Source organism: Liolophura sinensis, chromosome 6 (assembly GCF_032854445.1).
Source record: "Liolophura sinensis isolate JHLJ2023 chromosome 6, CUHK_Ljap_v2, whole genome shotgun sequence".
NCBI lineage: Eukaryota > Metazoa > Mollusca > Polyplacophora > Chitonida > Chitonidae > Liolophura > Liolophura sinensis.
This window is the reverse complement of record NC_088300.1, coordinates 66,393,735-66,417,937: the sequence shown is the minus strand read 5'-3', so window position 1 is coordinate 66,417,937 and position 24,203 is coordinate 66,393,735. Positions and strand designations below refer to the sequence as shown.

At 37.9% G+C, this 24,203-nt stretch overlaps 1 protein-coding gene across 2 annotated transcripts; it reads left to right on the top strand.

The window, feature by feature from the left end:
- The first annotated feature begins 1,678 nt into the window (after nucleotides 1-1,678).
- LOC135466832 (serum response factor-like) lies at nucleotides 1,679-22,487 on the top strand. Of its 2 annotated transcripts, XM_064744550.1 has the most exons (9): nucleotides 1,679-2,070; nucleotides 2,658-2,720; nucleotides 2,941-3,201; nucleotides 12,997-13,315; nucleotides 15,173-15,280; nucleotides 16,066-16,161; nucleotides 17,003-17,185; nucleotides 17,693-17,748; nucleotides 18,197-22,487. In XM_064744550.1, the coding sequence occupies exons 1-9, from the start codon at nucleotides 1,813-1,815 to the stop codon at nucleotides 18,281-18,283; spliced, it is 1,431 nt and encodes a 476-aa protein (XP_064600620.1). In that variant the 5' UTR covers nucleotides 1,679-1,812; the 3' UTR covers nucleotides 18,284-22,487. The 2 variants fall into 2 exon arrangements, with proteins under 2 accessions (XP_064600620.1, XP_064600621.1); XM_064744551.1 differs by lacking the exon at nucleotides 2,658-2,720.
- Nucleotides 22,488-24,203: the final 1,716 nt, after the last annotated feature.

Sequence of the window (24,203 nt, the reverse complement as noted above, 5' to 3'; positions counted from 1 at the left end):
TTGGCCACTTGTAAATCCCAAACAACTAAAGGTGATGCTGTTACCAGAAGTTCATTACCTAATGGGTTTCTGCTGTTACTTATAGTTACACCACTACTAATTTAATGATATCTGCCTATGACTAATATAACCGACGTAACCGATTAAAATGGAGTTTATTGAAAACAAACTTCGACGGTACACGACTTTTAGCAAGCGTAAAACGGGCATAATGAAAAAGGTAAACAAACTTTAAAGAGTCACGCGTTTTGAAACGCAAAGTGATGTAGAATTGTAGGTGTGGTATGCATTTTATGAGTATTTAGTAATCACTGTAAATGATAGTAATGGTAAAATCAGGTCAGACTTGTCGTTTGAGTCCTCAAGATAACCTAAGAAAAAAGTTGCGTTCTAGATTTTTCTGTGGCTGTAAAAGTCCATCAACTTTATATCAACTTTATATATATAGGCCTATATATAACAATATGAACTTGTGTACAGGAGACTCTTATTTCATGTAGTTCATAATATGATATACATACATACATAGGCCTAGTCTGTAGTCTAGGCCATAATATTAGGCCTATAGGCCTATATATGCTTAGACCAATGTACTTGTAGGCCTAACTATAGCCCTGATCGCGTGGACAGTAGATCCATCAAACACAGTTGCAAATTGCACGCTATGTACTAATAGGCCTAACAAGTCTGTAATACTTTATTACTTTAGCCAGCATGTCGTGCACTTAAATTACGCGTTAATCATAATTACTGGCGACTCTGTTAAGATTGGACACACCTATGCTAAATAGGCCTACATGTATTCACAGTTAGGAGTCACAACTGCTTGTCCTTATCCCAGGTCTTAGTGAATTAGTGAATTCAACAAAGAATGACACAGGCCTACATGTATTTCAAACGCCATGCAATCGTGGGCAAACACATGTGTTTAAAGCGAAGGATTCACCAATGCAGGGGCAATGGCGTGTAATACAGGGCCTGTGCAAAGTAACAGTATTCTCGGGTCGATCAACACATGTATGCATGTTTCATTACTACTGCGATATGTATATCTAATTAGGAAGTGTTTAACTTTAACTATTAATTGAGATTATCGCCATGCTGTAGTCTATTTATATTTTCAGTTTCAAATGTGAATATAAATTCAGTGTCGGTGAAATAATGTCTTTATTAGTTTCGTGACAAATTACGAGTGAGGTGACACAAAAACAAGATTGTGTTGACTCCAAGCACTTCATTCGCCAGCATCCATTCATGAAAGGAGCTTGGCGGTGCCTGGCCATGAATCGCTGGGTTGTTTAGCCGGCGGCGGCGGGCTTTATGCACCATACATGGACGTACGGCCCATATATAGGAAGTAGCATTACCAAAGATGGCTTCGCCGTCCATATGTGCACCAGATGTATATCACTCCGCCCAAAGCGCGGACAGATGTTATAAACGCTTTTAATAAACAATGTTGATCTGATTCGAGTCATTTTGACTTACCAATAAATTAATCAGGCCACTGTTCGTTTTGAACGTGGGAAGCGAATAGTGACGAAACAAGGCTGCCGTACTATTTGATATAGCGCGCGTACACAGCCGATTAACTGCTGACATAGCCTTTTTCGGAGCAGCCACATGAGCAAGCGGAGTATTTGGTAAATTATTCCAATTTGGAGCAGGAAGATGCAGAATTTGCGGAACAGTGGTGGCCTAGTAACGATCAATAAGGCAAACATTGGACAGGACAGCTTGAATGGGGCGAATGTCAACCGTCCCGTGCTTCAAACTACTCCGACAAACGAAGGCTTGAAAGGGAATGTTACTATGATCATGGAAAACCCTGGTTTGGACGACGATTCCGACTCCGACTCGGAAGGAGGGGGAGGGGCCGGGCGGCTGTCCAAGGGACCTGTCATCGGGGGACAGCACGCACAGCTCTCCCAGGGCCAGGATGGGGCACCAACCGGACTCAAACCGGGCAAGAAAACAAAAGGCAGAGTCAAGATTAAAATGGAGTTTATTGAAAACAAACTTCGACGGTACACGACTTTTAGCAAGCGTAAAACGGGCATAATGAAAAAGGTAAACAAACTTTAAAGAGTCACGCGTTTTGAAACGCAAAGTGATGTAGAATTGTAGGTGTGGTATGCATTTTATGTGCGTGACTTAGAGTATTTAGTAATCACTGTAGATGATAGTAATGGTAAAATCAGGTCAGACTTGTCGTTTGAGTCCTCAAGATAACCTAAGAAAAAAGTTGCGTTCTAGATTTTTCTGTGGCTATAAAAGTCGATCAACTTTGTTTTTGTACGATTATAGATATAATATAAACAAGTAGTGTTCCATTTACTACGTTGTTTGGATGTTGCTTAGAACTAGCTGTTCTGATTGCTTCCACTGCAACATGGAGAGAGTAATTTGGGAATGTCTAACTATATGTTGTAAAGTTTAAGTAACATTTTGATTTAGAATGTACTTATAGTATTGCATATTTCTTATGTAAAATATTTTCTCTAAGTTAGTGTCAGTTACACCTGTAGCATGTAGTATCCTTTACTTCTGCAAAATGCTTATCATTAAAGCTGATTGTTTATTTGGGAGCACAAACTTTACTCAAATTTATGTTGAGTAAATTACATTGTACTTTTTTTTCTTATTTCTAATTTTAGAATGATGTTATTGGTACTCTTAAAGTTGTTTTTTATGATGCAAGTTCAACTTATGTTATTTTGGTATGTATGTATGTGTGTAGGAATAATAGTTTTGAAAAAGTAACTGTGTTCAAATATTTTACCTTGAAAGTTAACATTTTAATCAACATGTTTTGTTGTACGTCATTACATATCACAGTGTTTCTCTAGATTATTCTTATATCTGCTGAATAACGAATAATGGGATGTAGAAGTCAGTTTGATTTTTAATAGAAATTGACCGCCTGTTCTGTTTAACCAGGCATATGAATTGTCGACATTGACCGGAACCCAGGTGATGTTACTCGTGGCCAGTGAGACTGGACATGTTTACACTTTCGCCACCCGCAAACTCCAGCCCATGATCACCAGTGAAAGTGGGAAAGCCTTGATACAGACCTGCCTTAACTCTCCTGAACAGCCCAATGTGCCCGGCACCCAGCAAGCCATAGACCAGCGCATGAACCCCACCGGCTTTGAAGAAACAGAACTTTCCTATGCTGTCAATGAAGAAGAAACAAAGGTAAAAGGAGTAACCTAATTTGGGACCCGTCCTCAAATTATTGTTTGGTATTTGACCAAGAAATTCATGCCCACAAGTGCGAAGTACTTTGTTAGAGGCAAATAAAGGTCATTAAGTGTGACTTTCTGTGCAGTTTTCAAATAGGATTTATTCATGGAATAAATGTAAATATTTTTTACATTTTTGGCATCAAATTTCAGACTTTATTCTCTCTAACTGTGTTAATCAAGGGTCAGAGTGGGAAAAACTTGAAAACTGTGTGAACAGAAAGAAAAGCAGATTATTTATATTGTCCTAATTTCTCAGTTTTACCAACAGAACACATAGTCTGTAAAAAGAATCTTTTGGAAATAGGTGTGGAAAAATTGTTGAGAATTAATAAGAAATCTAATGTGCTTCCATTAACACTCCTCTTAAATGATGTGTATTAGCTGTCTTCTTGCTGCTATGCCTGGTACACATATTTTCGGCCATTACTCAATGAATTTCTGGATGTAAGAAAGGGTGTGTGCTTGCATGCCGAGAGTACCTGTTGACTGTGGAGAACTCATGAATCCTTGTCATTAAGCCCATTTTTATAACTTAAAAAGAACACGCCACATAAACTAATTTAGTGAATAAGGATTACAAGAAACATTTTGTGATTTGACAAATCTTAATCATCAAAATGTGACAGAGCAGGGGTGACTAAGAATATGACGTGGCAGCACTAGGGCACTTGACAATCATAATTTCAGGAAGTATGGCATGTACATGCATCTTGAAACATTCAAAAGTAAATAATCATAAGTTTGAGAATGACTTTGTGTCAGATTTGGGAATATTGTTCACTTTTGTTCATAATTTCTTGGGATATCTGAATGACTTAACCATTTTATTTTTTTTTTTTTGTTACTGTCAGGAATAGGCTTCAGATGTTGTTGATCATGGACTCACTTTATTTGTAGTACCCCATTTGTATTAAATAGTATGATGTAATATTACTTGGTGGATAAGAACATGTCATAGAAACAGGGATCTTTAAAAGCCATGTATAATGAATATTGATTCTGTGTATATACTTGTATGTAAATCTTCAACCTTTTCAGTCAGATAAGCACTATTTTTTTCAGTGGAATTTATGCACACAATTATGAGAATGATGCTGAAGACTGTTGGTTTGTGTCATTAAGAAGGCAAGCGTCATAAAACTGTGCAAATTATTTCTCTACACTCCATAGTTCTCCCAGAATGTTTTCAAACTATTGGTTGCAGAGGTGGAAGATGGTTTGAAGAATTAGGGTAGTTAGACAGAAGACGTAGTGTGTAATTTTGGTTTGACAACGAGATGAATAATCAGTATTATTTTATCAGAGTGTAGTCAGAAGTTAAAATTATCTGTCAGGTATGATTTGAAATGACTTACTGACACCGCTGTAACAAATTAAGAACTGTTCGAAATAAAAATGCACAAGAATATGACTGGGGGGATCTCTAATACTGATCAGGAAAGAAACAAATATGTTGGTGAGACATAGGACATCACTGGTGCATCAACTACTTCAGGTCAGTGCTGGGAGTTAAATAGGACGAAATAATGATGTAGAGATTGATGTAGGGGAATGCAATTGGGTGTCAGATCTATGCATGTAATTTCCCAAAGCTGTATGTAAGCCACTCTCTTTGTCTGCCAGTTGTTTGGTTAGACAAATTTTGAACATCATATCTTTTAACATGGTCCATTCACTGTAAAGTGGGCCTGAGTGCACAGCAACTGGAATTTTGTGGTTATCTTTAAATTCTTCTTACCTAGCAGATTACCCACGGAGCATGTACCAAAGGTTTTGTGTATGTACATGTTTGTAAGTATGTATGTATGTATAGTCAGGTTTTTAAGGGATACATCAAACAGTCCTTTTTCGTTACTTAATATGCCGTTTAAGATGTTTTATAAAAGTGACTTGAAAGTACTTATTTTTTTTTTTTTAAAGGCCCCATTGGTCAGCCTGGAAATTACATGTGAATAGCCAATCCCTGTCGTCAACAAGTTTATTTGTGTGTGGGTGGGTAGGTTTTGGGGCAGATTGGGGAGCACCAAGCTCACCCAGCATTCATTTCGTTGATGAAGGTCTTTATGGAAAGTCTCAACCATCGATGCAAAATATGTATAAAATAGAGCTATTTAGATGAATAGAAATCAGATGCAGAGATTTTCATCAAAAGGTCATTTGCTTGATGGAGTCGTCCTAGCAAGGCCATTACTGACAACATTTTGTGAAAGACAGGCAAATCAGTTGTGATAAATGATCCATATACATCTTAGAAAGGCATTTTGAGGTTTGTTTGGATGGTACGATGATGTGCTACTGGAAATATGTGCGATTTTCAAAAATTTACATGCATTTGCATCTAAAATTGTAACTCCCCCCCCCCCCCCCCCGCAAAAAAAGACCCAGATGTAATAATATGAGTTTTTATTTTTTTGTAAGAAGTAAAACAGCAACGCTTAAATTTAATTACTGTTTATTTCATATACAGAACCATCAAGCAGAATGTTATCCTGATAAAAGCATGTACCAAATGTTGGAAGTTGTCCTGCTGACTTGAAAGCTACAAGAATTCTTGCATTCACCAATTGATGCATTCTGGCATGTAAATATCCAGTGATTTGATTAGCTAATGTCTGAATCCGTATATAATCTACTAATTACATACTTCTTAAAAACATGGAAAATTACCTTTTGTTTTGAAGTGACATTTTGGAACAATTTGTTGACAAAAGATACAATTTCATTCTTGGTCTTCAGTCAACTACAGTCTTTTACTACAATGTGTAGGTTTGTTTTATTGGTACCATTTGACATTTTAATGTTTACTATCACAGCTGAGATAGTTGACATTTTCTACAAACAGCTGTGTCAATCAGTGAAAGCTGATACATTGTTGTGATGGAGAATGCATGATATATGGCTTAATGTGGCTTGCATAGAGTGGGCTCATCTCATTCACCTGCCTCTCTAGCAGGGAGGCCACAAAGAGGAAAAGTAGTTCCTCAAGGTTTTTGACCATATATAGAAGTGATCCAGGTGTGGCAGTATGGAGAATCGATCGCATTATCACTTAATGGCCGTTAAAGTGTGGCCAACATTTGCAGCACCAAATGTCATTATCTGTTGAGAGCTGAAGCATTAGTGCCATAGGTGTTAATTAGCCAGTAAAATAAAACCATATGTCATTAATACTCCAAGATATTGTTGATAATTGTTCAACCTGTTGTGTAGATTCTCTATCCAAATGTCCTGTTATATCATCCTAGACTGGAGGCCATTCATAGTTCGGCCACATGAGCCCACTCATCTCTCAGTGTCAAAACTTTGCAGACCTTCATGTATCTGTGTCTGGCGAAGCTGTTTTTCTGTGACTTTCACCACTCCCACACGATCCTTGAAGAAATGTTTACGCTGCTGTAAATGAAGTATACATCTATTTCAGACAAAGTAAACAAGGGGTGTGAAAGATTTTGGTTCCAAACTGTTTCAGTTACGTGTACACTATTTCTTGTTTTCTGTAAAAACCTGCTGTTGTTTTTCTGCTCTTTCTTTTAGAGGTGGGTGGATGGGTGGGGTGATTTTTGTTTGTGTCTGCCATTTAAATTTTATACAGACTATGTGTTAATGGGTCATCATTTAGAGACTTTGAATTTACCTCAGATTTTACAGAGTTCAGCTGTTGCTTTATATGTTTTAGCTGTCTTCAGGTGTGAAACAGGTGTGTTAAATTTAATATTAAAATATTCTTAAATTTTTGAAAATTACCTGTATCTTCAGGTGCCTTGTAAAATGGCATTGTATAGAATAAATGTGTTGATAGGAGGTTTGATAATAAAATTGAAATTCTCTCCTTGAAAATAATACTTGCAGCAGCTGCATATCGTTGCTAACATTTTGAAGTCATTTTTCGGAATCAAACAGTCTTGTTGATATAAGTAAGTGTTATACTGGATTATTCTCATCTAATCACATATGTAACAGCTGATATGTACTTTACTATATATGTAGGATTATATGTTGTATTTTCTCGCAGTTCAGAGTTCACAGTGAGGATCCATCCTTCTGTCTGTCTGTCTGTTGGTCACACTTTGGCTTCCATACAGTGATAATACCATAAGTATTGTCCAGTTTTGATAAATTGTTGTGTACTAGCTCACATGAAAGTATAAGAATTGACACGTTCCATGCACAAGTTTTGCCTGTTTGATGAATTCTAAGATTCTTATTGGTTTTTGGTTTGTGTGACATAACTGCTTGAAATATTGTCCGATTTTTGCTAAATGTTGTGTGGATGTTTCTTTTGTGGCCTTTCAGACCAAGTTCAGAACCATGCTGGCCCCATGCATAAAGGTTACATATTAAGGGTGGGATCATATAGTAGTACATGTGCACTTTCTGAATTCCATTGTTAATATTTGAGGGGCAGCATTCATGCCTCTAAATTCTACTTGAATAGGATAAATCTAAATGTGCGGGATTACTCTTCTTGCTGCAGTTGATCATACTCTGGCCAGTGACTTCGAGCTTGAATCTGGTTGTGGCTGCCTTAGCTGAGCACAAAGCTTATACCTGGTGAAAGGCTTTCCTCAGCCCATTCCTCTACCCAGCTTAAAAGGGAAATACATTGTAGTCTTGGGTTTGGAATTAAACACCAAGCAAATAAATTAAAAGAATTATGTTAATTTAGGTTAACATAAGATAACCTAAGCATGCAGATATGGATGGAAACTACTTTCTCTTCCCGAAAAAGAAAATAACTTAAATGTCTGTTCGTTTGTAGCAATTTACCGAGGAGTAACCTCCCGTCAGGCATCAATTAATCTGAACATGTATCTCATATAAAATATATGTACATATTGGATAGGAAGCAATTCAGTATTTTTTTGAAGACTTTGATGGTTTCTCCCAAAATGTGAATATTTCTTAATGAAGTTAGTATGGAAAAACATGTGGGCAGTGTGATCAACCAAGGGCACCTTTCATATTAGCAGGTTTTTCTGAAGACGGCATTAAAAAGCCACCCCCTGCCCCCACACCTCTTTCCCCACACCCTCTCCAGCTCTCAAATACACACAAGAGTCCCTTGTGCATGTTGGTGCTGAAGATGATGCAGATGTAGTAGGTTTCAGGGAAGGTTACAGAGGCTGGCTGATCAAGCAGAGCCACCATCTGGGTTCTCCAGGACCAGTGTACATATGGAGGTGTGGGCCTTATAAGGGGTGGGGGTGGGGATGAGGATAGGGGTGCAGGCCAGCAGGGATGATGCAGAAGTAATCAGATCACTGTTTATCACCAGCTTGCCTCTCTGTGGCAGTTCTCCATATGTAGATAGTATATAATACTCAACTGATGGTACCCAGTCATCATGTCTTGAGCTCATTACCCTGCAGGGTTTCACTACCTCTCCCTCTCTCCCATCTATAGCTCCTAACCACATATGTGTTCTTCCCTTCTTTCTCTCTCCATCAGAATGTACATGGCAGCTGGCAGTGGTCTGTTTATGTTGCAAAAACCAATAGGGAACTCAACCATATTTCAAATAACTGTCACTTCGTAGAGATTAAAATATCCCGGTTAGCCCTTTTGACCTGTTGGCCTACCCAGACTTTATTATATTTTTTGCTTACTGTTCTGTGTATGGAATTCATCCCAGGTCAACATTCTGTTATTAATATGTGGTATTTATACCTTCATACATCCTTTGGATATTGGCAGCCAATATTTTATTTCCCGAAGCCATATACTCTGGAATACCAACAGTTCTACAATCTTTCATTCAAACTCCATTCCCCTGTTTTTTTTTTTTCTCTTGAGCCTTCTTTTTATTACCTTTTCATTCAGTGTAAATGGAGGTTATTTGCTCTGATTTGTGGTGATGTAGGTGGTTTAAACTTAACCAAAAATAAGATTTGGTGCTGATTGGATCAACTCCCCAAAAACGTCATTAGTTGAGGCTGAGCATTCAGTTTAACTGTAGTCGGGAAAAAAAGCAGTAGTTTTCCTGTATGTATAGCACATTGCAAGTACCTTGTAACTACTTCATCAGCATGCACTTAACCATATGCCTACACGATAGAACTGAAATGTGGTGGAACTTTGGGCAAAGATTTCTTTAATTACGGAGGATGTGACAGACATTTTCTTGTTCTGTACATGACAAGAAAGACTTATACATGTTGGTCAAGGAAATCAGTGTTTACCTGATAGATATTTCATGATTTTTAATTTTCTAATTATGTTATAAACATTTTATTGAAAAAATTACTTTGACTCATATTGCTAATTGAATCGCTTATGGTAAATGCCACCTTGTGGCAACATCCGTTAGAAAAAAAAAAACCCCAAAAAACCCCCAAAAAACAAAAACATGTTAAAGAAAAAGTGCATGAGTTAGTATCACTCAGTTTTTAGTCAAGAGCACAAGCAACGGTATAATCATGTAAGAGACCGGGGAAAAAATGTAATTACCAGTTGCTCTGACTTGGGTAATAGATTCTGCTTCTGTTATTTTGCATTTTGTATCAGTGTGGTCTACAGAAACGTTGCTTGTCAAAAGATGCAAAGAATTAAGCTAAACTTGCATCTATGATATTTGTCTGTGACAGAAAATTGTACTTTTCGACCCAGTTTAAGCAAGAGCTCTCTTAGCAGGTAAACTTTTCGCTCCTCACAAGTTATATATAGATACACACCTACATGTTTACTATGGGGAGTTGACTTGTAGATGGGATCTGCTAAGGATGAAACATTGGCCAGGAAAAGATGCACAACCCAAATGTGAAAACAAGCTTCCCTGGGCCAGCCCATTTTTCTACTTCCCATGTAGATATACCTAGAACCTTTCACTGCTCTTATACTCACAGGGGAATATTGGGGTAGCATACCAGAAGTTGAAACAGCTGTTACTGCGGTTAAATCAGGGACTAGATAAGTGATTCTGGCTGCAGAGGACCTGGGAGAAGAGGGTAGGGGGTAAGACCTTTAAGGTCTGGCCTCTCTCCCTGGCCTTGTCTAGTCAGTGGACTTGTTCAGGAGGCCCTCCTCCAGGACCTAGATCCTCTTTTGGCTCCTTGCCCTTTTCTGACGCCCCCTACTTGGGACAGAAGTAGAACAGCTAAGGCCAAATTCCTGGAGGGCCTGCTGATGGAAGACTGTAGCTTCTTCTCTTATCTCCAGGGGTAATGCATACTACTGGTACTCATTACTTATGCTCTACCTAGTTACAGGGCTTCTTTAGAGTTGGTAGGTTGGAGGGAAAGGGAGGTGAGGAAGGAAGTGGGGGGGGGGGGGGGGGGGTATGGGGGTGAACACATGAAAGGGTACAGTTCTAGGACTATGAAACACCCTAAATATTTCCATTAATGCAACCACAAAAGGCATTGGTCCAGATAAGGCCGAATTATTAGATGCTGCACAAGATTTCAAGTGAAGACTACTCAGAATGTTTTTCATTTTCTTATTAGGCAGTACATGATTACAACAGCTTAGTATTAGTCCTCTGCTGGTATGAAGGGGGATTGGGGAGACAGGTGATGTTCGTCCAGCATAAGACTGCTTTCTGGACCGTTTTTCATAATGGTTCACCATATTGAACTGAAACTTCACCAGGATGAATTGCTTATCAAGTCTGAATTTCTGTCTGCATATGTCCAGTGCAGATAAAATTGTTGTGTGTTTTTGTCCTCTTGGACAGTTTTCCAGACTTTCTTTCAGAAAAGTGTGATATATTGAATTGAAAAGTAGTATGTGGCTTCAAAATGACAAGTTAAAGATCAAATTTCAGTTGGACGGTGATTTATTTATTTTCAGTGAAATTGTATCAGTTTTTATCGGTAAAGGTCTTCATGACAAACAAGTAGCTATACTTACACGACAGTAACAGAATGAAGGGAAACAAATAAAAGAACGTAAAGTGAAAGCAATACTTGCAGAATGGTTGTTTACTGCTGGGTTGGGCCTGGTGGGTGTCCCCCACCCACTTGGGTCACCTAGCTATAGGCCTAGGTGATGTCATTCTTCATGCTGAAAGCCTGTTTATACAGTATTGCTGGAGGTATATATTACAGATTACATTACATGTAAACTTTGTCTGTCTAGAGTGATAAAATTTTGTTAGCCCTGTAATGACACCAATAAGTTGGCTGATGATATCCCCATAATCAAATTACATACGAGTTACATAAATATAAAATTTATTTGCAAGTTGCCCTTCTTATAAGCAAAGTTTTCATTTTTTATAATCTTCAATGTGTTGTTTTAAGAATATCTTGTGAGGCCAAAGATTACATTTTCTGTAAAACTGTTATGTTGTAAGGATTATGGTGGATATATTACATTAAAGTTTACCCTTAAACATGCACAAAAGTTGAAGAAATATTGATAAGAATATTTATATGGGATAAATTTGTGATCTTAAATTTATGATTTATGATATTTGGGACCCATAATTTGTTTATCATGACAGTTCAGCAGATAAGTAAACCTTTCACAGCTGAAATACTTGTAGTCCCAAACCAACTTTTTAGTTGACTATGAAGAAATCCATGTAAAGTCTGTAGGTCTCTCATCATAAGTGGTATTAGTGAAATGTTCTTGAGTAGGAGGGAGTAAAACACCAATTAAATAAATAAATAAATAAATCTACTGCAATGTGTATTCTATAGGTGAACAGGGCTATCTGTTTGTCACATATATACCTTGTGGGGCCTCCGTGGCTCAGTTGGTTAGCGCACTAGGGCAGCGTAATGACCCAGGATTCTCTCACCAATGTGGTCGCTGTCGTAGAAGTGAAATATTCTTGAGTACGGCGTAAAACACCAGTCAAAAAAAATCAAATAAATATATACCTGATAATAAGCTCATAAATCTGGTATAAGCAACCCAATTCTTATGAGACCTGATTGTGTGATGCATAAAAGAACACATGGGAAATGAACAAGGTTGAAAAATAGAAGAATTCCGTGAATTCAGTTCATGGAGTGCCTGACCCGAATGGGCTATCCGACTGTTTATGTGATATCACAGTGTATATTTTTAGGCTTTCCTGCATTTGATATGTTGTTATCTGCTCAGATGTCATCAACAACTCACTGTCCATAGTGAGAAATGTTCAAACAACAGTCCGGATACTCCTGTTTATTGAAAGCTTAGAACAATTCACTGTTGAAGGATGTATAAAGTGAAACTGTCAGTGCCTTTTCAATTTTGCTGTTACTGGTGACCTAAAAAGATTTTACTTCCCAGTTTTCATGGTAGTTGATTGTGGCGGAGTGCTGAATTGTTAGCTCATAAAGGGTCGGGATTCAATCCTAGCCATTGGCAGGGGCATACTGTCTCTTACTGTTTGTTAGCTGTTGGTGACAATAAAAGCTTAGCAAGGCTTGTGTGACCATTTCAGCAGTCAGTTCCACCTATATATGGTGTGCGTATCTGTAAATCACAACTCTCCTGTAGCTAAGGTTGCCAAAGGCTGATGATTTACCCTGGTCACTTCAGTTGCCTCACCCCATAAAATATAATTGAAAATTTATTAAAGTGTGGCATTATACAGCGATGAAATAAGTCAAAGCATTACATGTACTTTTCATAAGAAGATCACATAATTGTCTCCCTTGTTTGAGGCTTATGAATTATATGGCATTGAACATGGGATCCCTAGCCATGAAATTGATCATTTTTTATTTGAAAATTTCTTGACTTGAAAAACAAGTCAAATATAAAATAAATGCTTTTCATAAAATAATCAGAGTTTTCTCCCTTGTTTCAGGCTGGTGAATTGCAGGGCATTAAACATGGGATCTACACAGCCATTCCGGGTCAGATGATCAGCACTGGGGGTGGGGAGCATCAGCTGATGCAGGCCCAGACCATCACGCCTACAGCCACCCAGCTGCAGACTGCTCAGCCTGTATCAGTACAGATCACTGGGGGTCAGTCTTACACCTCCACTCAACCTTACATGTCCTCTGCTAGCTCCTACACCCTGTCAAATGCGTCCACTGTCAGCACCAGCACTGCGTCCTCCAAATCTGGGAATATGTCGATGCAGCTTCCAACAGGGGGCATTACAGCTATCATACAACAAGGTACTACAATATATAAAGTAAAACGCTGCTTGCCTTATATGCTAATATGCTATGTACATTACAAGTGATTAAGTTTGTTTGTAATTTGCCAGTGGTGGGTGATTTACTTCTGGCACTTGAGTTTCCTCGAACCAAGAAACTGACAGCCATTGTAAAGATGAAAAATTCTTGAGTATGACATTAAACAGCAATCAGATGAATTCAGTTATGGATATCCTTCTCATTTGTCTCTACCTTGGCTTATCTAGTACTAATGGACCATTGAATGCACTGCAATTTACAGTACATGTTAATGTAACTTTTAGATAGTCAACATAATACTCAATTTCTTACCTTACTGGTGCACCAGTCACAATCCCTGTACAATAGAATACTCAGTTTACTTTGATACCTATCTGGTGAACCCATTACAATCTCTGTACAACAGAATAGTCAGTTCGCTTCTGTTGCCTTGCAGGTGCACCCATTACAATCCCTGTTCAATAGAATACTCAGAATAATGGCGCACCAGTTACAATCCCGGTACAACAGAATACTCAGTTCGCTTCTGTTGCTTTGCAGGTGCACCCATTACAATCCCTGTTCAATAGAATACTCAGAATAATGGTGCACCAGTTACAATCCCGGTACAACAGAATACTCAGTTCGCTTCTGTTGCTTTGCAGGTGCACCCATTACAATCCCTGTTCAATAGAATACTCAGAATAATGGTGCACCAGTCACAATCCCTGTACAACAGAATACTCAGTTTACTTTGATACCTATCTGGTGAACCCATTACAATCCCTGTACAACAGAATAGTCAGTTCGCTTCTGTTGCCTTGCAGGTGCACCCATTACAATCCCTGTTCAATAGAATACTCAGAATAATGGTGTACCAGTCACAATCCCGGTACAACAGAATACTCAGTTCGCTTCTGTTGCTTTGCAGGTGCACCCATGACAATCCCTGTTCAATAGAATACTCAGAATAATGGTGCACCAGTCACAATCCCTGTACAACAGAATACTCATTTCGCTTTTGTTGCCTTGTAGGTGCACCCATCACATTCCCTGTACAATAGAATACTCAGTTTATTTTGTTATCTTACTGGTGCAGCCATCACAATCCCAGTACAACAGAATACTCATTTCGCTTTTGTTGCCTTGTAGGTGCACCCATCACGATCCCTGTACAATAGATTACTCAGTTTATTTTGTTATCTTACTGGTGCACCAGTCACAATCCCTGTACAATAGAATACTCAGTTTACTTTGATACCTATCTGGTGAACCCATTACAATCCCTGTTCAGTAGAATACTCAATTTATTTTGTTATCTTACTGGTGCAGCCATCACAATCCCGGTACAACAGAATACTCAGTTCGCTTCTGTTGCCTCGCCGGTGCATCCATCACAATCCCTGTACAACAGAATACTCAGTTCGCTTTTGTTGCCTTGTAGGTGCACCCATTACAATCCCTGTACAACAGAATACTCAGTTCGCTTCTGTTGCCTCGCCGGTGCACCCATCACAATCCCTGTACAACAGAATACTCAGTTCGCTTTTGTTGCCTTGTAGGTGCACCCATCACAATCCCTGTACAACAGAATACCCAGTTCGCTTCTGTTGCCTCGCTGGTGCATCCATCACAATCCCTGTACAACAGAATACTCAGTTCGCTTCTGTTGCCTCGCCGGTGCACCCATCACAATCCCTGTACAACAGAATACTCAGTTCGCTTCTGTTGCCTGGCCGGTGCATCCATCACAATCCCTGTACAACAGAATACTCAGTTCGCTTCTGTTGCTTTGTAGGTGCACCCATCACAATCCCTGTACAACAGAATACTCAGTTCACTTTTGTTGCCTTGTAGGTGCACCCATCACAATCCCTGTACAACAGAATACTTCGCAGATCTCCCAACCTCAGCAGCAGACGCTGTATCGAATCCCTACACCTAACCAAGTTGTCTCTCTACAAGGTAAGTTCAACACGGAAGGTTTCTTATGGCTAGCTGGAAGGTAACTGGCGCTTTGAACAAATTGTTTCTAGTAAAAAAGTGCAATAAACTTTATAATATGTGATAAGTATGTTAGCTATTATAAAGAGGTTGTGCTACTGCAAAGAAAAAAAATTAGACTAAAGAAAAAAACTTGATATGAATTTGTAAACCATCAGACTTTGTTATTTTATATAAAGGTGAAATGTCAGGATTTCCTTCACTGATAGAAGTGATATCACTTTTGTTTCTACATTTTGTCAAAACATTTTGTTCCAATCCAAGCTCAGCGAAGGCACGTTATAATACAAGTTTAATCAGTTTTATCAGTTTCACCTCTCACTCAGAAAATATACATGATATTCAACCTTCACTGTGTAATACCCTCGATATATTAGTTATACATTTATAGAGGTGTATTTATATATGTATTTAATTCTTCAGAAGGGTCAAATAAATAAGTAGCCTGTGTAAATAATAATACTTTTTGTAAGTTTAGTCATACCATGCTTTCAAAACCATGGTGTCTTCCAGCAACCTGCGGATGGTTGTGGGTTTTCCCAGGGCTGTGCCTGGTTTTCTCCCACCGTAGTGCTGGCCGCCGTCATATAAGGGAAATATTCTTGAGTAAACCACCAGTCAAAGAAATAAAATAAATAAAATCCTATTTGTATATGCTGACAGACCAATGTCTTCTGAAAATCAAGAATATTGATGTGCTTAAGTATTTCCCCTTGATAGTAATCAAGATTCACACTTCTGTACAGGCGGCGCTTTACAGCAAAACACTGTAACCACGGATACAGGGCAGTCGCTGTCAAACCTGGGGACTTCCATCTCATCAAATGTTAACATTCTTCAAGGTAAGTTTGTATGATTGGGTACCAAACTTATAACAAAAACACAAAATTCAGCGAAACAGATTATGAGACAGGAAGTAAGATGCTTTATATGAATGGCTTGGGACATTATCGTACCAGTAAATAAGAAGAGTTACCTCCCTTGGTCTATAACTTCAGTGTAAAGGTTAATTCAATACTTTGTTTACTGTAGTCAAATTACTTTGTAGTTCACTTTCAAGGTATTTTAAACATTGTTCTCACTGAAGCTGATTTGTAGATTATGAGAAATTAAGCATGAAATTCATATAAGGCGAAATCATGCTTTAGGGGGAGATTTACGTTAGTGTTCATGAGTCACTTCTGTCATTTTGAAGAAAGCCCACATTGAGAAGTGGGATTTGTGCTGCCGGAACTGTATCTCACGGAACAGTTCAGATATGTTAGGCTGTGGCTTTAACTCGGGAAGTTTATCAGATAAATACGAAAGTGCTGGTGGTTTTCACAGGAAAAGAATGGATTCCTCCACCCATAAAACTGACTGTTCTTGATTAATGGAAATATTCTTGAGTACAGCATTTAAAACAAATCAGATTAATAAGTGCTACATGGTTAAACATATGCCTGGTTCATTACAAACTCATGCAAATGGGCATTAATTACTTGTAGGTATTTCATGTTTTATTTGATTGGCCTGCGGATGGTCTTGGGCTCAGCCTGGTTTCCACCCACCACAATGCTGGCCACCATCATATAAGTGAAATATTCTTGAGCTCGGTGTAAAATGCCAATTGATCAGATAAATAAATAAATACATGTAGATATTAGTGGTAAAACTAGTTACTGTCTTCGTGTTGTGTTCAAGGGGGTACTGGTGTACCCACAACTAACAGTAATCCAGCCATGACCCCAGGAATTGTCATGTACCAGACCCCTCAGGGGGTCGTGTATGCTACGCCCACTACAGCCACTCTGCCTGATGGATCTATATTTAATTTTCAACAGCCTGCCACAGCATTATCATTAGCCCAACCAGAACAACAAGCTGGTAAGAAATCTAAGCATAGTATTATATTAAAAGCATTTACTTTTGGTTTGAAAGGGATTTTAGAGAGCTTTTCAGGCTGCAGAAGCCCACTAGTGCTAATAGTTATGTTGTTTGGCCATCATTATAATCATAACTTACAAATGTTAAAAGTATAGCATATGGGATAAGGGTAGTTTACGGCTCATTTTTGTCCATTTTCCCTACTGTATGCTAATGTGATTTATTCATGTCTGTTCAATCTGTCCCGGCCTGTAGACATAAGTCAGATGTGTAAGTCAGCTTTCAAGCCCTGAATTGAAATAAACCATAAACCGATCCTATATCATCGGAAAAATCATGTTTTACTTCAGAGGAAAACTTTATCCTGCAAAGGAAATGTGTCTGTATCTAAACAGGTGTAAAAAAATTAAGCTTAAATGCCATGTTTTAACCTACAATTATAATATGACATTATATATAATATAATATTGTTTATGAAACATGTGCGGCACTTGTGTTATTGCCCAGGTTCTCAGCAGTACATCACCATTCCCGTGCCTGTGTCGCTGGCTGGGTCACCACAGGTAACTCAACAGTTTTTGCTTTCTTATCACTAGGCCTACTTGTACATACATCATTAGGTTGTGTCAAATTTGAACTAGCAGAGACAGCTATTATTTTCTTGGTTGAAACCATTAGGGTTAATACAGTACTTCCAGAATGCTTGTTTTATTGGTTTCAATAAGTCTTCAGGGGCCCGTGGAAAATGCTGAGTCTGTTGCAAGGGCATTTACTAATCCGTGGTGACACACCTGTTCACTGTATGTTGTCACAAGAGTTTCGCCAGGTAGAAATTGCACAAGCCACAGAAGACTTGTGTCACAGCTAGCATATTCTAGTTTGAATTTTTTCCGGTTTTATGAGGAAAATGTTTGTAAAATATGGTACACAAAGCAATCATTTAATCATTGAAGTTGTGTGTCTTAATAGTAATGCGTGTAATACTAAGGTCACATTTTTTAATTCTTCCAGGTATTACAGATATCACAGACTGGAGATGCAACGACAACGATTGGTGAACTCTCACAACCATCAGTGGCTAAGAAGTCGAGAAAATGAAATGTTGAGAGGAACACTTCATCGATACTATTTCTACACTCTTTTCTTGCTGGTCAAACCTGATTCTGCTGGACTGAATTTTGTCTCGGTTGTCACAACGTGTGGTAAAATACACATTGGGTCGTTTCAAAAATAGTGCTGTCGAGGGAAAGACAACTCTTACAGCTGGACTGAAAGAGTAATTTCCCTTGGATAGATATGTAAAATACATTATGCATGTATGATGGCGCTTTCATAAGGCACAAGCTTACTCCACATACTGCCCCATCTCTAGCCCATATCTTTAATTGTTCAGTTGTGTTTTCAGAGATAGTAAGTTTTACATTGCCTATCAGGGAGTTGTTAAGGGTGCTGTTAACAGAGGATATATTGTATTTTTTTATGTAACAATGCAGTAACATGTGAAAAGGTCTTGCATTTAACATATCATGAACTTCCACAAGTCATCTGGCTGTCATGCATGGATGTTACTGCCTGGTGACTAATAACATTAACTCAGCTTGTACACGGCGAAATATTTGTAAGAGGAATCAAGTATAGCTCATATATCTACTTGTCTTGACTATCATTTGTCCTGTCTTTTTGGATGTTTTTTCTTAAATTTTAACAAAAATATAAAATCTTCTACTTTTCTGGTGATTTATTCAAAACTGCTAATTAAGATGCTCCCTTTTTAACCCCAGTCTTTGATGGAATTTTATGTTTTTTCCCTGAGACATGTCTTCAAATATAATTAAATGTACATTGTTTCAGTTCTTGTACTGCATTAGAGTCACAGTCTTTGATTTAAGCCTAGGCCTTGATGGGATTTTATGATGTTTTCTTCAGAGCTGTCTTCAGATATAAATAAATACATATTGTTTCTGCACTTGTACTGCATTAGAGAATGAGACGCAAAAATCTTCCTTCACCTCTATTCTCACATTGTTTGTTTTGTTTATTTACTGAAATAATCAGTATTTTATATAGGCAAATAGCATAATATTGGAAAGAAAAAATGTATTTAACAAAGTATCTTGATGATTTGGTTTGTATTTAAGACCTACAAAACTGGAATTCAGAATTAATTTGACCTATATCATGATTTTGTATTAGCAAATTAGCACATGCTGCAATATTAACTCTATTGTTGAATGTTAATAAGGCTTCGCATGACAATATTGTTAAAATCTAGGGAGCTGTACTTCATCCACAAACATGCATGCATATGATAAATTGTGTAACTAGATAACAAACATTGTCATAATGATACATTATTATGACATCTGGAATTCAAGGATTTGTATTGATTGTACTTATTTTTATCAGAGAAAATGGTAGTATTTTGATTGGCTGTCATGGGACTCCTGATTCATAAGTTGAATCGCTGTAACTGTACATTACATCCCAGTGTGTCCTATGTACTAGAGTGTTAGCAGAAGTCCATTACCTAGAAGTATGCCATTTCCCTATAACTAGTCTCCATGGCACAGTACACTTGTTAAGCTTGCTCCACCTGGTAGAGAATTATGCCAAACTCTGGGGTAGAAGCTGTGAACTGAATTATGGGAAATCTAATTGTAACCGGCTGCTACAGGGACTGGCCACACCTTGAACTCCGCATTTAAAAACTACAATTTGATAATCATTGTTGGTATGCAGTTATAAACCCACTGACTGTTTTCTATTTTTCCAAGCAACTCTAAAACCATTACTATCAAAGACATTGTTGTAATTTTTTAAAGTCTATTTCAACACAACTGCGTTTGGATCCCACCATGCATCAGCTGTTACTCAAATGTTAGCTGCGCAATAGAGAAATAAAATAAATACATGCATGCCCAGATATGTCACATAATCTGTTAGAGATGGAATTAAAGTGTAAAATGACGTGGAGACTAGGTATAGGGAAGTTGGATACTTCTTGGTAATTGACTTCTGGTGTTACTACATATGCAGCTTGAACATTGGATCATCTGTCGCTTCTGTCAGTCAATCAGAATCAAGGATTTTTCCTTTATTGAGATATTAGTACTATACAGCAACAGTCTATCATTATGGCAGGAATATATAAAAATTATATTCTGATGTTTTTTGTTTTGTACAACTATGCTTACAGTAAAAATAGAAAATGAACAGCAACTCCATGACAACAAAAGCAGGGAAAGGTTCTCTAATCAGGCTCTTTCAGCCATATAATGTTGACGTTTGCTCTCTTTGCCTCTCTTTGTTGTTATAACAAAACTTGTTTTAGCTTGTTTTACAGATAATTTTAAAGAAAATAAAAATATGGTACTATCCACTGAAATGTTTGAGGCCTGGTGCCAAGATGGACAGCTTTAAATAAAGTAACCAGTTAATGGAGCTTTTGAAATCTGTAAGTTAAACACTCTGATGGCTGTAGAAAGGTCTTGTTTTCACCTTCTTCAGATGCTAGCCAGTAGCAAATGGTAGTGAACGATCTCCTGTGTACAGTGTAGCTGCTATGGCAAGTTTCAGTTTTCAGCACAGACCCAGCACTTGTATTTTACATGTATATATTGTACAGTTTATTTATTTATTTTAGTGTAGCTTGTTTTATACAGTGTTGTGCATACATGATGTACTGACTCATGTCAGTATGGATCAAGACTGAAACATTTACTGATATGTGACACATATCACATACAGTGGTGTTCTGTATTGATGCAACAAAGCATTGAGCACACAATGTACTGACTCATGTCTGTATGGGTCAAGACTGAAACATTTACTGATATGTGACACATATCACATACATGTGGTGTTCTGTATTGATGCATTAACAAGAAATGCTTGCAAGAGATCAAGCTGTATTTCTACATCCTCTGGCTTGTACTGACCTAAGAGACTGAGTTGATATTCTTGTGCAGTTTCGATTCAGAAACCCGATCACTCCCTTGTTCCTGCAAGAAAAAAACAATGAAAGCCCTGTAAACATGCACTTGTACTGCCTTTTGAAGGCAGATTCAGTTTTGAATCATCTGCTTTGTAAAAAAACCTTTGTACAAGTATCATTACAGTGGAACGGGGTCAGACATGATAGCTGCTTTGCACAGGTTTACAAAAATTACAATTTAATTACATCGTTGCAAATTAACCACAGACCTATAGACGGCAGATTCGGTGAATGTAAACGCATTCTAAGTTGATATTGTATCAAGTTGATGATGTAAATTGATGATGATGACAATTGACAAGATCGTGATGTAAAAATACATACATATTAAATGGCTGGTCTGGAAACCTGGTGTATACCATCTCTGTTTTCACAGCTGTTAATATACATTTTATGTACAGATAATTGAAATGCTGTGGATCAGTTATTGCTTCTCTAAGGCACTGTTTCATAATTGAATTGGGAAACCATATCTTGTAAATTTTGATGTCTTTTTATGTTTCTTGTACTTAATTATGTGGATTATGTGTAATTACAACGAAAGTCTTGGCAGTAATGCTTTAAGATTCTCCAGTCTCCCAGATTTTAGGTGTTCAAGCCTATTCAACAAGTGAGAGCATTTTCATTGGTTTACTGAGGTAACTTAATAGTCTTCAGTGTGTGTGTATTTACAGGTATATATATATGTACAATTTTGTGTCAAAATTTAATTATTCTAGCACAAATTTACATGCTTTTAGTCTTGTAACCTATACAGTTGTATTTAAATACCATAGTAAGGAGTTATTTGACACACGTGAAATTGTAAGTGAAATTTTGGAAGAAATCTTTGATGAGTGATCAAAGTAAGCATGTGGACCGACCATTGAGATTTTTGAATTAAGATGGATAAGACTGTAAAATTTCTTAGTGGATCCTTTTTTCACATTTTTGATATCGTGAAATTTTTGAAGTTGTCAGTGATCATTTGAACATGTGTCTTGGTGTGCTGTTATTTGTGTTCGCTCTTTGCCAACCTACAGTAAAATACCAGTGTTGCCATATTATGTCAGAGATGTGGAAATTAAATTTATATTCCTCATTGGAGTTGTTAATTGAGCATAACTATAAAGCCATACTGATCGTTCATGTGACAACAATTGAACGTGAAAATGTTTGTATGCGTTCGCTGCATATATGTCACGTCCATATCCGTTAGATATGTTTCAAGTTTGCGCCCATCATGTTATATCTTTTCATCCAGAATCATGTGATCTGTTTGTTACCATCGTTTTGTACAGTCGTGTATGAATAAAGCTGAAGTATTTTGCCTACAGAATGTGTGTTTCTCGTGGATTCTTCTGTACTTAAACTGGATATTGGCGACCGATGATACGCCATCGAATGAGCACCGCAGGTTTGCTGCCTTGAAATTTCATGAACACTGACAGAAGAAATGACGTGGCCCCTATATGATGCCGCAATTAGGACAGGCTTAGACTCCACGCTACGCCTTTGAATGTAATGTGCCTCCTTGTTACACGACGGATTTCCACAGCTCTTTGATCTAGAGCTACTTTACTGAGATGCCTTACCGAAGGCAAGTAAGCTGATCCATCCGAGCCATTATACTGATTCGGGTCAACCAGTCGTTGCACTATCCCCTTAATGCTGAACGCCAAGCAAGTAAGCTACAACTTCTTTTTTAGGATCTTACGTATGACCCGGCTCAGGATTGACCCTGGGTCTACCACTCCCGAAGCGGACGCTCTATCATCTGTGAAGAAATTCACCACCCTAGCTATAACGGCTTTATTCTAGCTACATGTTCATATAAGTGCTAAAAAAACATGGCAACATATATGCGCCCCCTAGGACCACGACTTAAGAAGTATTAGGTTTCAAAATGCTGTTTTATTTGAACTTTATTGGGCCCCGCTGCTCTAGAATTGCTAAAAATGCTGCATGTGTCGTCATATAATACAGAAAACATTGCAAAAGAACCAGGCCTGGGTGAAGGTCAGTTGGGGGACATTTTACAGAGTTGTGAACATATATCTCCAGTAGGTTTCAACCATAATTTCAAAAGCACAGATGTTTTCAGATACATGTTGAATGCATGTTGAATTTGCTTCTGAATGGCTTAATTCATTCCAGAGTTCTTAGTGTGTATATATAAGAGTCTCTGGTTTGGGAGATATTTGTCGTTTGTGAAGCTATCTTCACCAAAATTGCTTATGAATTATTCAAAATTTTGCTGACACCTGTTATTAGGATATAGGGCCTTTGATGCGAATGTGGAATTTCCATTCCAGTGCGCATATGCATATGTTAATTATGATCCTTAGATAGCGCGGGAGGCTGGGAGGCTTGGAGGCTTAGAGATATTCTAGATATTATGAAACATCACGCATCACCGTCATCCTAAATGAATAGATTCTATATGTCGGCATAAATATACTTTAAGACGCTCTGTTTGGTATACAAAACATCCCAGACGAGTAGAAATAACGTTCTCCACACCCATTTCCCAGAATTACTGGGTCGGAGGGATACGACATCTATAATTATACTGATGTCTCTTGCGTGACTTCGGGTGTGATTTGGATGTGATTTGCATGGATTCGTGCCTGCGTGGATTTTCGAAATTTTTTTTTACTGGACATCCAGAAGAAAACTCATCCATGGACCGTTATCTTTGTCAAGTAACCACCATTATTTCAGTCTGTGTGCTTTGTTGGGGTGGTTTATGAGTGTATGAATTTTGCCAAAAGATGTATGTCGGGATATCAATTCTGAAGTCCTTAATGACAATTTTTTTTACTTAATTCTGCTTAAGGAATGGTGCAAGAGGGCGTGTAATTTTCTACCATTTAAGCGTTTAACAGTTAGAATAAAATCATAGCTGAGGAAAATTGACATGAGGCCGTAAATGTGACCATTTGCCAGTTATCAAACTGTCGTCACCGCTCCAGATTACTTCCTATGCTGTAATTAAGCCTTTTAGTATCTTTTCGGTTGACCAGTGGCAGTAACAGAATGTTA